At 46.5% G+C, this 17,258-nt stretch overlaps 1 protein-coding gene across 10 annotated transcripts in view; it reads right to left on the bottom strand.

The window, feature by feature from the left end:
• The window catches only part of LOC115192877 (tight junction protein ZO-1-like), a 168,074-nt gene that overhangs the window by 59,922 nt on the left and 90,894 nt on the right, over positions 1 to 17,258 (bottom strand). For 6 of the 10 annotated variants that reach the window (XM_029751802.1, XM_029751801.1, XM_029751797.1 and 3 more), the window contains 6 exons: positions 13,987 to 14,043; positions 9,400 to 9,524; positions 9,064 to 9,166; positions 6,570 to 6,909; positions 2,826 to 2,932; positions 2,342 to 2,528 (listed from right to left, as the gene is read on the bottom strand). In XM_029751802.1, the coding sequence (XP_029607662.1) occupies positions 2,342 to 2,528; positions 2,826 to 2,932; positions 6,570 to 6,909; positions 9,064 to 9,166; positions 9,400 to 9,524; positions 13,987 to 14,043 (919 nt within the window). Of the gene's footprint in view, positions 1 to 2,341; positions 2,529 to 2,825; positions 2,933 to 6,569; positions 6,910 to 9,063; positions 9,167 to 9,399; positions 9,570 to 13,986; positions 14,044 to 17,258 lie in introns of all 10 variants that reach the window. The other 4 variants (XM_029751806.1, XM_029751807.1, XM_029751799.1 and 1 more) reach the window with 3 other exon arrangements.

A 17,258-nucleotide genomic window follows, 5' to 3' on the forward strand; every position in this document is an offset into this window, starting at 1 on the left:
AGCAAACTGCTCGCCTACACGATGCCATACACTCCGTCTGCCATCTGCCCTGTACAGTTGAAACCAGGATTTATCAGTGAAGAACACACTTCTCCGGGGTGTCAGTGGCCATTGGAGGTGAACATTTTCCCACTGAAGTCGGTTACGATGCCGAACTGTAGTCAAGTCAAGACCCTGGTGAGGACGACGAGCACGCAGATGAGCTTCCCTGTGACGGTTTGTGACAGTTTGTGCAGAAATTCTTCAGGTGTGCAAACCCAGTTTCATCAGCTGTCTGGGTGGCTTGTCTCAGATGATCCCACAGGTGAAGAAGCCAGATGTGGAGGTCCTGGGCTGGTGTGGTTATACGAGGTCTGCGGTTGTGATGCCGGTTGGACGTACTGCCAAATTCTCTAAAACAACGTTGGAGGCGGCTTATGGTATAAAAATTAACATTAAAAACAGCTTTGGTGGACACTCCTGCAGACAGCATGCCAATTGCATGATGGCCTTGAGATCGAAGCTGTTTTTCAGTCTCTCGGTCCCCGCTTTGATGCACCTGTACTGACCTCGCCTTCTGGATGATAGCGGGGTGAACAGGCAGTGGCTCGGGTGGTTGTTGTCCTTAATGATCTTTTTGGCCTTCCTGTGACATCGGGTGGTGTAGGTGTCCTGGAGGGCAGGTAGTTTGCCCCCGGTGATGTGTTGTGCAGACCTCACCACCCTCTGGAGAGCCTTACGGTTGAGGGCGGTGCAGTTGCCGTACCAGGCGGTGATACAGCCCGACAGGATGCTCTTGATTGTGCATCTGTAAAAGTTTGTGAGTGTTTTTGGTGACAAGCCGAATTTCTTCAGCCTCCTGAGGTTGAAGAGGCGCTGCTGCGCCTTCTTCACCAAACTGTCTGTGTGGTTGGACCATTTCAGTTTGTCCGTGATGTGTACGCCGAGGAACTTAAAACTCTCCACCCTCTCCACTACAGTTCCGTCGATGTGGATAAGGGGGTGCTCCCTCTGCTGTTTCCTGAAGTCAACAATCATCTCCTTTGTTTTGTTGACATTGAGTGTGAGGTTATTTTCCTGACACCACACTCCGAGGGCCCTCACCTCCTCCCTGTAGGCCGTCTCGTCGTTGTTGGTAATCAAGCCTACCACTGTAGTGTCGTCTGCAAACTTGATGATTGAGTTGGAGGCGTGCATGGCCACGCAGTCATGGGTGAACAGGGAGTACAGGAGAGGGCTGAGAACGCACCCTTGTGGGGCCCCAGTGTTGAGGATCAGCGGGGTGGAGATCTTGTTACCTACCCTCACCACCTGGGGGGCGTCCCGTCAGAAAGTCCAGGACCCAGTTGCACAGGGCGGGGTCGAGACCCAGGGTCTCGGGCTTGATGACGAGTTTGGAGGGTACTATGGTGTTAAATGCTGAGCTGTAGTCGATCAACAGCATTCTTACATAGGTATTCCTCTTGTCCAGATGGGTTAGGGCAGTGTGTAGTGTGATTGCGTCGTCTGTGGACCTATTGGGGCAGTAAGCAAATTGGAGTGGGTCTAGGGTGTCAGGTAGGGTGGAGGTGATATGATCCTTGGCTAGTCTCTCAAAGCACTTCATGATGACGGAAGTGAGTGCTACAGGGCGGTAGTCATTTAGCTCAGTTACCTTAGCTTTCTTGGGAACGGGAACAATGGTGGCCCTCTTGGAGCATGAGAGGACAGCAGACTGGGATAGGGATTGATTGAATATGTCTGTAAACACACCAGCCAGCTGGTCTGCGCATGCTCTGAGGACGCGGCTGGGGAGGCCGTCTGGCCTGCAGCCTTGCGAGGGTTGACACGTTTAAATGTTTTACTCACATCGGCTGCAGTGAAGCCCGCAGGTTTTGGTAGCGGGCCGTGTCAGTGGCACTGTATTGTCCTCAAAGTGAGCAAAGAAGTTGTTTAGTCTGTCTGGGAGCAAGACATCCTGGTCCGCGACAGGGCTGGTTTTCCTTTTATAGTCCGTGATTGACTGTAGACCCTGCCACATACCTCTTGTGTCTGAGCCGTTGAATTGCGACTCCACTTTGTCTCTATACTGACGCTTAGCTTGTTTGATTGCCTTGCGGAGGGAATAGCTACACTGTTTATATTCAGTCATGTTTCCAGTCGCCTTGCCCTGATTAAAAGCAGTGGTTCGCACTTTCAGTTTTGCGCGAATGCTGCCATCAATCCACAGTTTCTGGTTGGGGAATGTTTTAATATGGGGCGTACATATGGGTGGTCCCAGAATATGAAAGTACGGGGCTTCCCTTTCAGTAAAATGCATGCACACCCATGACCCTACAGCATTAGCCTTTTTCCAGCATTATGAAACAACGCGCACACACACCTATGTAGTGTCCCTCACCGTCTCTGTCGGAGGCGTTGGCTGATGGGATGCTGTCGTCCAGGTCTGGTATGTTCAGCAGCGTAGCTCTCTCGTCTCTCTGCACCACCATCTTTAACTTGCCCTTTGACCTCTCAATCAGCTTCTTAGCATCTATCAACGACAGGTTTTCTGTCACTGTGCCGTTAATCTGAGAGGAAACAACCAATTAGCTGATTATAGAACAATGTGCAGGAGACAGTGGGGAAAAACATTTATTTGGCCTTCTTTCTTCTTCTCTCTCTCCCTCCGTCCTTCCCTCCTCTCCCCATCTCTCGCTCCTTTCACCTTCAGTACAACGTCTCCCTCCTGTATATTTTCTGGCCCGGGCCACCTCCCTCTCTCGCTCTCTCCCCCTCTCCCAGGTCCCTCCCCTCCTCATTACCACAACTCCCTTCTCTCTCTCTCTCTCTCTCTCTTAGTTAAAGATTCACTTCAGGCTTCTCACCTTCAGTACTACGTCCCCTTCCTGTATGTTTCCGTCCCTGGCCGCCAGGCTCTCAGGTGAGATGTCCTTCACGAAGATGTGGCTGGCCAGGCGAAGGCCATATTCTGCTTACGGAGTGAACGAACAGCAACAAAGAGAGTGTTAGCATAGCATAGCATAGTATGGTATGATATAGCATATTAGCACAGTATAACATGCTATAACATGTTAGCATAGTATGTTAGCAGTATAGCATGCTATAGCATGTTAGCATAGTATAGTATATTGACAAATATAATATAGCAAAAAAAAAAGTATATTTCCCCAAAACAAACTATTGCTGAGTGTCGCGAGTGAAATATGTAGAACAGCGCTTATTCTACAAAAAAAGTGCTATTCTGAAACAGCCCCCATCTGCCCAATATTGAGAGTTGATTTGGCTCTGTACTCCAGCACTTTGGATTTGAAACGATACCATGACTACGGAGGTTAAAATGCAGACTGTCAGCTTTCATTTGAGGGTATTGTCATCTATATCTGATGAACCTTTTAGAAATTACAGAACTTTTTGTACATAGTCCTCCCATATTAGGGGACTAAAAGTATTGGGACAAATTTACTTATACAGTATGTGTATTAAAAATATTAAAAAGTAAGTACTTGGTCCCATATTCATAGAACACAATGACCACATCAAGCCTGTGACTCTGAAAATTGGTTGAATGTTTGCTGTTTGTTTTGGTTGTGTTTCAGATTATTTTGTGCCCAATAGAAATTAAATGGTAACTAATTTGTGTCATTCAGGAGTCACATTTATTGTAAATAAGAATAAAATATGTTTCTAAACACTTATACATTAATGTGGATGCTAACATGATTACATACAATCCTGAATGAATTGTGAATAATGATAAGTCAAAGTTACAGATGCACAAATATTATACCCCCCCAAAACTGCTAACCTCCCCTGTTATTGTAATGATGAGAGGTTAGCATGTCTTAAGGGTTTGATAAAAAATGCTAACATCCCCTGTTATTGTAATGGTGATATATTAGCATGTCTTGAGGGTTTGATATAAAATGCTAACATCCCCTGTTATTGTAATGGTGAGAGGTTAGCGTGTCTTGAGGGTTTGATATAAAATGCTAACCTCCCCTGTTATTGTAATATGTTAGCATGTCTTGGGGTATGATATAAAATGCTAACCTCCTCTGTTATTGTAATGGTGAGAGGTTAGCATGTCTTGAGGGTTTGATATAAAATGCTAACCTCCCCTGTTATTGTAATGGTGATATGTTAGCATGTCTTGGGGTATGATATAAAATGCTAACCTCCCCTGTGATTGTAATGGTGAGAGGTTAGCATGTCTTGAGTGTTTGATATAAAATGCTAACCTCCCCTGTTATTGTAATGGTGAGAGGTTAGCATGTCTTGGGGGTATGATATAAAATGCTAACCTCCCCTGTTATTGTAATGGTGAGAGGTTAGCATGTCTTGAGGGTTTGATATAAAATGCTAACCTCCCCTGTTATTGTAATGGTGAGAGGTTAGCATGTCTTGAGGGTTTGATATAAAATGCTAACCTCCCTTGTTATTGTAATGGTGAGAGGTTAGCATGTCTTGAGGGTTTGATATAAAATGCTAACCTCCCCTGTTATTGTAATGGTGAGAGGTTAGCATGTCTTGAGGGTTTGATATAAAATGCTAACCTCCCCTGTTATTGTAATGGTGAGAGGTTAGCATGTCTTGAGGGTTTGATATAAAATGCTAACCTCCCCTGTTATTGTAATGGTGAGAGGTTAGCATGTCTTGAGGGTTTGATATAAAATGCTAACCTCCCCTATTATTGTAATGGTGATATGTTAGCATGTCTTGGGGTATGATATAAAATGCTAACCTCCCCTGTGATTGTAATGGTGAGAGGTTAGCATGTCTTGAGGGTTTGATATAAAATGCTAACCTCCCCTGTTATTGTAATGGTGAGAGGTTAGCATGTCTTAGGGGTTATGATATAAAATGCTAACCTCCCCTGTTATTGTAATGGTGAGAGGTTAGCATGTCTTGGGGGTTTGATATAAAATGATAATGTGTTTGGGCGGGAAGATGAAGAGAGAGAGTGGTGGGAAAGGGATATACATATTTATCATCAAAGAACAATTGTCAAAGACATTTTTTATTATAATTGTATAATTTGTTTTTAGTTACTCGTCTATTCGATCGTGTTTTGCATGTTGATTTTGTGTATCCCCACCGAATGTGTTCATGACATGCAGGTTGGGATACCAAGGCCAACTGTGAACCAAGTCTATTCATTTGGGAACAGGTCGAAACACATTTAGCTAGCTTGCTTTAGCTAGCTAATTTGTCATGGGAGATGATCATGGGTTGTTATTTTACCAGAGGTGCATTATGGTCCCTTTTCTTGTTGTTGCTGGATCTTTGTGGAGTTTTGACACATTTTGTCACACAACACAATGCTACAGATGTCTCAAGTTTTGAGGGAGCGTGCAACTGGCATGCTGACTGCAGGAATGTCCACCAGAGCTGTTGCCAGAGAATGTAATGTTAATTTCTCCACCATAAGCCACCTCCAACGTAATTTTAGAGAATTTGGCATACTGTCCAACCGGCCTCACAACCGCAGAACACATGTAACCACGCCAGCCCAGGACCTCCACATCCGGCTTCTTCACCTGTGGGATCGTCTGAGACCAGCCACCCAGACAGTTGATGAAACTCTGGGTTTGCACACCTGAAGAATTTCTGCACAAACTGTCAGAAACCATCTCAGGGAAGCTCAACTATGTGCTCGTTGTCTTCACAAGGGTCTTGACCTGACTACAGTTCGGCATCGTAACCGACTTCAGTGGGCAAATGCTCACCTCCAATGGCCACTGGCACCCTGGAGAAGTGTGCTCTTCACAGATGAATCCCGGTTTCAACTGTACAGGACAGATGGCAGACAAAGTGTATGGTGTCGTGTGGGCGAGCGGTTTACTGATGTCAACGTTGTGAACAGAGTGCACCATAGTGGGGTTATGGTGTGGACAAGCATAAGCTACGGACAACGAACACAATTGCATTTTATCGATGGCAATTTGAAAGCACAGAGATACCGTTACGAGATCCTGAGGCTCAGTGTCGTTCCATTCATCCACCCTCCATCACTTCATGTTTCAGCATGATAATGAATGGCCCCATGTCGCAAGGGTCTGTACACAATTTCTGGAAGCTGAAAATGTCCCAGTTCTTCTATGGCCTGCATATTCACCAGACACGTCACCCATTGAGCATGTTTGGGGTGCTCTGGATAGATGCATACGACTGCGTGTTCCAGTTACCGCCAATATCCAGCAACTTCGTACAGCCATTGAAGAGGACTGGGACAACATTCTACAGGCCACAATCAACAGTCTGATCAACTCTATGTGAAGGAGATGTGTTGCACTGCATGAGGCAAATGGTCACACCAGATACTGACTGGTTTTCTGATCCACACCCCTACCTTTTTTTAAAGGAATCTGTGACCAACATATACATATCTGTATTCCCAGTCATGTGAAATCCATAGATTAGGACCTAATGAATTTATTTAAATTGACTGATTTCCTTACATGAACTGTAACTTAGTAAAATCTTTGAAATTGTTGAATGTTGTGTTTATATTTTGGTTCAGTGTAGATCCAAACTAACCCTAACCCCGACTAGACAACACATATCACCACTAACCCTAACAACACATATCCCAACTTTGTGATGCTCACCTTCATTCTTTCGGGACTTTACGAGGGTGACTTTGGCGGGCCGCGGGGGCTGGTTGAGTGAGCGCCGGTCGGCACGCGGGGAGAGACTCCTCTCCCGTGAGCCACTGCGTTCCCGCTCTCTGTCCTTGTCCCGCCTTCCGGCGCTCCTCCCGCTGCGCCGGGCCGAGGCCCCACCCACGGCGCTGTAGGCGCTGGGGCCGCTGCGTGCGGAGCGCGTCTCGTATATCTCCTCGTCGTAGCTATCTTCCTTATCCTCCTCCTCATCGTCGTGCTCCGACATGGTCGCCCTCTCCCCCAGACGACCCATGGGTACATGCACCTTCCGTTTCCGTCTGATCGTCTGAAGAGGAAGAAGACAACTTTAGCACGATGTCACTAGATTACACCCCCATTCCTTCCCCCCCATTCCTTCCCTCTCTTCCTCCCTCCCTCTCTTCCTCCCTCCCTCTCTAACTCCCTCCCTTCCTCCCTCCCTCTCTTCCTCCCTCCCTCTCTTCCTCCCTCCCTCTCTAACTCCCTCCCTCTCTAACTCCCTCCCTCTCTAACTCCCTCCCTCTCTAACTCCTTCCCTCTCTTCCTCCCTCCCTCTCTAACTCCCTCCCTCTCTAACTCCCTCCCTCTCTAACTCCCTCCCTCCCTCTCTTCCTCGCTCTCTCTCACGACAAGACATTAGCCCCATAGAGACAAAATCTAATACATAATAATTGTTGTAATTTAGTCTGTGGTAAGCCCCATATCACTACATTATACCCGAAACTTCTAGTTCTCCCTCTGGGGCATTCCATGCCTATTGGCGGTGCTAAGATATGACCCCCAGGTTTTAGCAGATGAAAGGTTAGTCCCAAGCGTGCTATGCTCCAGGTATTAAAGATAAAGGAACTGCCCAATTCAGATGTTCATACATTAGTAAGAGCTGGATTCTATCAGTGGACATCATACACCTTGTTTTGTTTGGGCGACAAAACAAAACCCAGGCAAGACATAATGTAAAACAAACCCAAGCAAGTCCCAACGTAAACAAACCCAGGCAAGACCTAATGTAAACAAACCCAAACAAGACCTAATGTAAACAAACCCAAGCAAGTCCCAACGTAAACAAACCCAGTCAAGACCTAATGTAAACAAACCCAAGCAAGTCCCAATGTAAACAAACCCAGGCAAGACCTAATGTAAACAAACCCAAACAAGACATAACGTAAACAAACCCAAACAAGACCTAACGTAAACAAACCCAGGCAAGACCTAACGTAAACAAACCCAAACAAGACATAACGTAAACAAACCCAGGCACTTTTTCATTGAAAACAATATACTGCAGTACAACGATAGCGCCATAACCTGCTTTTCCTGCAAACACTTGTCTGGAAAAGTCAACCCTTAGAAATAGCATATAGTGTTAAATTATAAAATAAATGGGTCATCAAAAGCATAGTAAACTCAACATCCAGGATGAAAACCAATCAGCCAGCTAACATCTCCAGCAAAGTTTCAGAGTCTCTCTTGTTGTGATGTGTGTTTTGTCCTATATTTATATTGTATTTATTTTCTATTTTTAATCCCAGGCCCCCGTCCCCGCATGAGGCCTTTTGCCTTTTGTTCTTAACTGACTTGCCTAGTTAAATAAAAGGTAACATAAAATAAATAAATAAATACATGTTTTATTTGTCAGTATAGAGTAAGTACAGGTTTTATTTGGCAGTATAGCAGGGCTACACCACCGGTATGCACATTTAGCAATGCGTGTGTGGATCTATCGGCTGTTTGCTAGCTAGCTTGCTAACTAGCGACGCCTACCAGCAGTAGACAGCTAGCTGGCTCTCGTGATTATCAGACCTTGGCACGGTCCAGAGCAGCATGTGGCTACTATCACTAGAATAGCCGTGAGTGACGAGTCTTAGCAAGTTGAAAATAATAAAAATCCCTTGCTGAATGAAAAATCACCGCACAATTCCCATTTCATTCCAAAACTCATGTTAGCAACAGAAAACTTTGTAACACTCCCGGTCAGTGTTTTCAAATCTGCACTACTATAGCACAGAAGGACAGGCAGACAGCCAGGAGACATTATATGAATCACAAGGATTTGTCAGCTAAATTACACTTTTATTCCATATCACTCAACTCTAATTTTTGAGTCTTGTTTAAAATAAGAGAGATATAGATCCGCCTATTTGTATTGTTGATGTGTTGCTGTTGTCGTGGATGGATCAGAGGAACAGATAGGCCTAGAACGGGAGCGATAAAATGATCAATAGCATAGGCTATGCATCATAATTACCTGGAGAATTCCGACCTACAATTTGTAAACAAACCTGCTGTACTCATAACACGTAAAAACTTAATTTGTATCACTTTGAAGTGACACAAATGGCAAATTAAGCTTTCATTTATCAATTTTGAGATATATTAAACAAAAAAAGTTTTATTTCTGACTTACTGCGTCTGGCTTTAAAATAGGACTTTTAAATTTTAGGTTCCTCAAAATGATACTCACAATTTTAGCATTCTTGCCACTTTTCCGTAGTTGCTGGACTGCGTATGCATGTTCCACGTTGTCCATGGAGACAGCGTTGACCATCGTGACTCTGTCATTCTCCCTGGAAGGAAAGGAGGAGAGAGCAACTTGTAAAACAATGTAAACAATGTCTTTGTAAGCAACCAAATGTAAAAAAAAATATATATATTTAATACTATAATTTTGCACCATCCATAGCACCTACTATGAATTTGAGAGAGGTTACATTTTCTCTAAGCCACATCCCTTAGCCTTATATCAAACCAAGAGAGCCCATGTGGTAACTCATCCCAAGAGAGGAGAGGATGATCTTACTGCAGTAGGCCCTCGGCTGGACCTCCCTTCAGGACGTCGGAGATGACGATGGAGGTCTCACCACTCTGGAAATGAGGGTTATCTCGACCTCCCGAGATGGCTATCCCAAAGCCAAACCCTGGTGCCTGCACAGAGATGGAAAATGGCATGTTCACTGGCTACCCTGGTGCCTGGTGATACAGAGACCCAGAGAGAGAGAGAGACTCAGGAGACTCGCATGTGACGTCAGAACACAATAGTATTCACCACAAAGAGAGAGATAGGGAGGAAGAGAGCAAGAGAGAGAGAGAGAGAGAGAGGGGGGGGAAAGAGAGCAAGAGAGAGAGCGAGAGAGTGTGAGCGAGAGAGAGAGAGAGAGCGCAAGTGAGAGAGAGAGAGAGAGAGAGCGCAAGTGAGAGAGAGAGCGAGAGAGCGCGAGCGAGAGAGAGAGAGAGAAGCATGTTAGAACACAACAACTGTATTCATCACAACCACTGAGAACTATCACAGACCTCTCCAGATCCAACAATTCCACTACTACGTCACCTTCTAAACAAAGCACTGTATTGGTTTGATAGGGGAGAGTAGTAAACAGCTAGCAAGTTAGCTACTATTTAACAAGTGAGCCGTTTCTGCTGAGAACTAAAGTCTGGAGGTAGACTAAGTGATAACCTCATAACCATAGCTACCTTGCAACCGTTTATCCTCTTCAAAACAGTGACAGAGTTATTTACAGTTTCTACATTAGGTGAAGGTGAAACGGACAGACAAGGAAATAGGAGGAGTGTAGGAGGGAGGGGGATGGGACATGACAGACAGTGATTTGTATTGACAATCTATGCTTGTGTTCATATGCCCGACGCTTGACCTGTATGGAAGGTCAAGTTGTGACCTTGTGCTCTACAGCCTGGTGGAAGAATCATGAGCACTTTTAAAGCGCAAAACAGACCGTGTCCACGAGTGGTTAAAAGCAGCGTCCTATCGCCTATGACCACAGAACATCGGCCATTGATCCTCAACACTGGAGCTCCCCAGGGGTGCATGCTCAGTCCACTCCTGTACTCCCTGTTCACCCACGACTGCATGGCCAGGCACGAGTCCAACACCATCATTAAGTTTGCAGACGACACAACAGTGGTAGGCCTGATCACCGACAACGACGAGATAGCCTATAGGGAGGTCGTCAGAGACCTGGCCGGGTGGTGCCAGAATAACAACCTCTCCCTCAACGTAACCAAGACTAAGGAGATGATTGTGGACTACAGGAAAAGGAGGACCGAGCACGCCCCCATTCTCATGGACGGGGCTGTAGTGGAGCAGGTTGAGAGCTTCAAATTCCTTGGTGTCCACATCAACAAGGGAAGGAGACTGGAAGGGCATCAAGGAATCTTTGGGTTGTCTGAGAATTTATAGCACGACTTTTGATGCTCCTTGGTTGGGGTCTGAGCAGATTATTTGTTGCGATTGCAAACATAATAAAATGGTGGTCCGATAGTCCAGGGTTATGAGGAAAAACATTAAGATCCACAACATTTATTCCATGGGACAAAACTAGGTCCAGAGTATGACAGTGGCAGTGAATAGGTCCAGAGACATGTTGGACAAAACCCACTGAGTCGATGATGGCTCCTGAAAGCCTTTTGGAGTGGGTCAGTAGACTTTTCCATGTGAATATTAAAGTCACCAAAAATTAGAATATTATCTGCTATGACTACAAGGTCCGATAGGAATTCAGGGAACTCAGTGAGGAACGCTGCATATGGCCCAGGAGGCCTGTAAACAGTAGCTATAAAAAGTGATTGGGTAGGCTGCACAGATTTCATGACTAGAAGCTCAAAAGACGAAAACATATATTTTTTTTGTAAATTGAAATTTGCTATCGTAAATGTTAGCAACACCTCCGCCTTTGCGGGATGCACGGGAGATGTGGTCACTAGTGTAAACAGGAGGTGAGGTTAGTAAATTCAGTAAATTCATCAGGCTTAAGCCATGTTTCAGTCAGGCCAATCACATCAAGGTTATGATCAGTGATTAGTTAATTGACTATAACTGCCTTTGAAGTGAGGGATCTAACATTAAGTAGCCCTATTTTGAGATGTGAGGTATCACGATCTCTTTCAATAATGGCAGGAATGGAGGAGGTCTTTATTCTAGTGAGATTGCTAAGGCGAACACCGCCATGTTTAGTTTTGCCCAACCTAGGTCGAGGCACAGACACGGTCTCAATGGGGAAAGCTGAGCTGACTACACTGACTGTGCTAGTGGCAGACTCCACTAAGCTGGCAGGCTGGCTAACAGCCTGCTGCCTGGCCTGCACCCTATTTCATTGTGGAGCTAGAGGAGTTAGAGCCCTGTCTATGTTCGTAGATAAGATGAGAGCACCCCTCCAGCTAGGATGGAGTCCGTCACTCCTCAACAGGCCAGGCTTGGTCTTGTTTGTGGGTGAGTCCCAGAAAGAGGGCCAATTATCTACAAATTCTATATTTTGGGAGGGGCAGAAAACAGTTTTCAACCAGCAATTGAGTTGTGAGACTCTGCTGTAGAGCTCATCACTCCACCTAACTGGGAGGGGGCCAGAGACAATGACTCGATGCCGACACATCTTTCTAGCTGATTTACACGCTGAAGCTATGTTGCGCTTGGTGACCTCTGACTGTTTCATCCTAACATCGTTGGTGCCGACGTGGATAACAATATCTCTATACACTCGCCAGTTTTAGCTTTAGCCAGCACCATCTTCAGATTAGCCTTAACGTCGGTAGCCCTGCCCCCTGGTAAACAGTGTATGATCGCTGGATGATTCGTTTTAAGTCTAATACTGCGGGTAATGGAGTCGCCAATGACTAGGGTTTGCAATTTGTCAGAGCTAATGGTGGGAGCCTTCGGCGTCTCAGACCCCGTAACGGGAGGAATGGCAGTGAATGTCAGTGAAGACACCTGCCAGTTGGTCAGCACATGCCCGGAGCACACGTCCTGGTAATCCGTCTGGCCCCGCAGCCTTGTGTATGTTGACCTGTTTAAACGTCTTACTCACGTCGGCTACGGAGAGCGTGATCACACAGTCGTCCGGAACAGCTGATGCTCTCATGCATGCCTCAGTGTTGCTTGCCTCGAAGCGAGCATAGAAGTGATTTAGCTCGTCTGGTAGGCTCGTGTCACTGGGCAGCTCGCGGCTGTGCTTCCCTTTGCAGTCTGTAATAGTTTGCAAGTCCTGCCACATCCGACGAGCGTCGGAGCCGGTGTAGTATCCCACAGGGATAGAGGAGAAGGTGCTTCAACCATCCCACAGAGATAGGAGAAGGTGCTTCAACCATCCCACAGCGATAGGAGAAGGTGTTTCAACCATCCCACAGCGATAGGAGAAGGTGTTTCAACCATCCCACAGCGATAGGAGAAGATGTTTCAACCATCCCACAGAGATAGAAGGTGCTTCAACCATCCCACAGAGATAGGAGAAGGTGCTTCAACCATCCCACAGCGATAGGAGAAGGTGCTTCAACCATCCCACAGAGATAGGAGAAGGTGCTTCAACCATCCCACAGAGATAGGAGAAGGTGCTTCAACCACCCCACAGAGATAGGAGAAGGTGCTTCAACCATCCCACAGAGATAGGAGAAGGTGCTTCAACCATCCCACAGAGATAGGAGAAGGTGCTTCAACCATCACACAGCGATAGGAGAAGGTGTTTCAACCATCCCACAGCGATAGGAGAAGGTGTTTCAACCATCCCACAGAGATAGGAGAAGGTGCTTCAACCATCCCACAGAGATAGGAGAAGGTGCTTCAACCATCCCACAGAGATAAGAGAAGGTGCTTCAACCATCCCACAGCGATAGGAGAAGGTGTTTCAACCATCCCACAGAGATAGGAGAAGGTGCTTCAACCATCCCACAGAGATAGGAGAAGGTGCTTCAACCATCCCACAGAGATAGGAGAAGGTGCTTCAACCATCCCACAGAGATAGGAGAAGGTGCTTCAACCATCCCAGAGATAGGAGAAGGTGCTTCAACCATCCCACAGAGATAGGAGAAGGTGCTTCAACCATCCCACAGAGATAGGAGAAGGTGCTTCAACCATCCCAGAGATAGGAGAAGGTGCTTCAACCATCCCACAGAGATAGGAGAAGGTGCTTCAACCATCCCACAGAATGTCACAAGTTGAATGTCTCTTGCTCAGTTGCGACAAGCAATGGTGATATAAAAGGCAAATGCCGACAAGAATGTTGAAAAGATGCGACAGACAAGGAGAGAGAGAGAGAGAGAGAGAGAGAGAGAGAGGAGAGAGAGAGACACACACAAGGAGAGAGAGACACACACAAGGAGAGAGAGAGACAAGGAGAAAGAGAGAGACAAGGAGAGAGAGAGAGACAAGGAGGGGGAGAGAAGGAGAGATAGACAAGGAGAGAGACAAGGAGAGACAAGGAGAGACAAGGAGCAAGAGACAAGGAGAGACAAGGAGAGAGAGAGAGAGAGACAAGGAGGGGGAGACAAGGAGAGATAGACAAGGAGAGAGACAAAGAAAGAGAGACAAGGAAAGAGAGACAAGGAGAGAGACAAGGAAAGAGAGAGAGAGACAAGGAGAGATAGAGGTATCCTATGCACTACTCACCCTGTGTAGAGTTACAGTGTGCTGTTCCCATATGACGGTCTCCTCCATAGCTGCACTCTGTAGAAATAAATCCTTATTTTCATCATCATCACTCCAATTAATGTCAGTAGCCCCCAGGCTTTAGATGTACTCATTTAGCAAAATAAACTTTCCAGCCTCAATATCTAAAAATACATTTCAGAAACCCCCACAAAAAACAACACACTATTGTGCCAGTATTTTAGACGAGCCCGTCATGGATCGGCTCGTGACGGATTAGCGGTTTTCCTTGTATCAGGGGTTCATACACATTTTGGCAGATGGAATTCTCCATGATTTTTAACCACATTTCCATGACCAACAATTGGCGGCGTCTCCATGTACAGTTGAAGTCTGAAGTTTACATACACTTAGGTTGGTGTCATTAAAACTAGTTTTTCAACCACTCCACAAATTTCTTGTTAACTTCTTTGGGATAGGGGGCAGTATTTTCACGGCCGGATAAAAAAACGTACCCGATTTAATCTGGTTACTACTCCTGCCCAGAAACTAGAATATACATATAATTAGTAGATTTGGATAGAAAACACTCTAAAGTTTATAAAACTGTTTGAATGGTGTCTGTGAGTATAACAGAACTAATATTGCAGGCCAAAACCTGAGAAGATTCCATGCAGGAAGTGCCCTGTCTGACAATTTGTTGTCCTTCTGTTCCATCTCAATCGAAATAACAGCATCTGTGCTGTTACGGGACACTTTCTAAGGCTTCCATTGGCTCTCTAAAGCCTTCAGAAAGCAGAATGGGGTGTCTGCTGTCTCTGGGCAAAGTATAGGAGCAGAGTTTGTAAGTGGTCAGCCTGGGGACAGTGAGACTGGAGATGCGCTGTCACGAGAACTCGCCATTTTTTTCTCTCTCTCTTTGAATGAATACAACGTTGCCCGGTTGGAATATTAGCGCTATTTTACGAGAAAAATAGCATAAAAATTGATTTTAAACAGCGTTTGACATGCTTCTAAGTACGGTAATGGAATATTTTGAATTTGTTTGTCACGAAATGCGCTCGCGCATTACCCTTCGGATAGTGACCTGAACGCACGAACAAAACGGAGGTATTTGGATATAACTATGGATTATTTGGAACCAAAACAACATTTGTTGTTGAAGTAGATGTCCTGGGAGTGCATTCTGACGAAGAACAGCAAAGGTAATCCAATTTTTCTAATAGTAATTCTGAGTTTACTGAGCCCCGACGTTGGCGGGTCTGAATAGCTAGCCTTGATGGCCGAGCTATGTACTCAGAATATTGCAAAATGTGCTTTCGCCGAAAAGCTATTTTAAAATCAGACATAGCGATTGCATAAAGGAGTTCTGTATCTATAATTCTTAAAATAATTTATGTATTTTGTCAACGTTTATCATGAGTAATTTAGTAAATTCACCGGAAGTTTTCGGTGGGTATGCTAGTTCTGAACGTCACATGCTAATGTAAAAAGCTGGTTTTTGATATAAGTATGAACTTGATTGAACAAAACATGCATGTATTGTATAACATAATGTCCTAGGAGTGTCATCTGATGAAGATCATCAAAGGTTAGTGCTGCATTTAGCTGTGGTTTGGGTTTATTTAACATATATGCTTGATAAGTGCGTGAATTTCACTATTTTCCTGTCCTGCTAAGCATTCAAAATGTAACAAGTACTTTTGGGTGTCAGGGAAAATGTAGTGAAGTAAAAGTAGTCAAAAATATAAATAGTAAAGTACAGATACCCCAAAAAACTACTTAAGTAGTACTTTTAAGGTTTTTTTACTTAAGTACTTTACACCACTGCTAAAAAGGACCCTAGTTCAGCCGCCTACGCTAGATACTGCTGCAGATACTGCTTCATTGTGTCAAGGAGAGGGGTAAGAAGGGAGAGGGGAGGGGGGACAGGGGAGAGGTAAGTAGGGAGAGGGGAGACAGGGGAGAGGAGAGGGGTAAGAAGGGAGAGGGGGGACAGGTAAGAAGGGAGAGGGGGGACAGGGGAGAGGAGAGGGGTAAGAAGGGAGAGGGGAGGGGGGACAGGGGAGAGGTAAGTAGGGAGAGGGGAGACAGGGGAGAGGAGAGGGGTAAGAAGGGAGAGGGGGGACAGGGGAGAGGAGAGGGGTAAGAAGGGAGAGGGGGGACAGGGGAGAGGGGGGACAGGTAAGAAGGGAGAGGGGGGACAGGGGAGAGGAGAGGGGTAAGAAGGGAGAGGGGGGACAAGGGAGAGGAGAGGGGTAAGAAGGGAGAGGGGGGACAAGGGAGAGGAGAGGGGTAAGAAGGGAGAGGGGGGACAGGGGAGAGGAGAGGGGTAAGAAGGGAGAGGGGGGACAGGGGAGAGGAGAGGGGTAAGAAGGGAGAGGGGGGACAGGGGAGAGGAGAGGGGTAAGAAGGGAGAGGGGGGACAAGGGAGAGGAGAGGGGTAAGAAGGGAGAGGGGGGGACAAGGGAGAGGAGAGGGGTAAGAAGGGAGAGGGGGGGACAAGGGAGAGGAGAGGGGTAAGAAGGGAGAGGGGGGACAAGGGAGAGGAGAGGGGCAAGAAGGGAGAGGGGGGACAAGGGAGAGGAGAGGGGTAAGAAGGGAGAGGGGGGACAAGGGAGAGGAGAGGGGTAAGAAGGGAGAGGGGGGACAAGGGAGAGGAGAGGGGTAAGAAGGGAGAGGGGGGGACAGGGGAGAGGAGAGGAGAGGGGTAAGAAGGGAGAGGGGGGACAAGGGAGAGGAGAGGGGTAAGAAGGGAGAGGGGGGACAAGGGAGAGGAGAGGGGTAAGAAGGGAGAGGGGGGACAAGGGAGAGGAGAGGGGTAAGAAGGGAGAGGGGGGACAAGGGAGAGGAGAGGGGTAAGAAGGGAGAGGGGGGACAGGGGAGAGGAGAGGGGTAAGAAGGGAGAGGGGGGACAAGGGAGAGGAGAGGGGTAAGAAGGGAGAGGGGGGACAAGGGAGAGGAGAGGGGTAAGAAGGGAGAGGGGGGACAGGGGAGAGGAGAGGGGGGACAGGGGAGAGGAGAGGGGTAAGAAGGGAGAGGGGGGACAGGGGAGAGGAGAGGGGTAAGAAGGGAGAGGGGGGACAGGGGAGAGGAGAGGAGTGGGAAGAGAGGAGAGAGGGAAGAGAGGGATCTCAGGGTGATCTGCACCAGAGCCAGCTGAGGTGTTGAGGAGCGATGGTTTTATTTATTTATTTGCATGGGTCCTGCAATGCAGCGAAAGAGAGATGGGATCTGCTGAGCCACATTCCCTAAAGTCAGTATTGTCACAACTACACCACTAGGCTAAACCT

This window comes from Salmo trutta, chromosome 4 (assembly GCF_901001165.1).
Source record: "Salmo trutta chromosome 4, fSalTru1.1, whole genome shotgun sequence".
NCBI lineage: Eukaryota > Metazoa > Chordata > Actinopteri > Salmoniformes > Salmonidae > Salmo > Salmo trutta.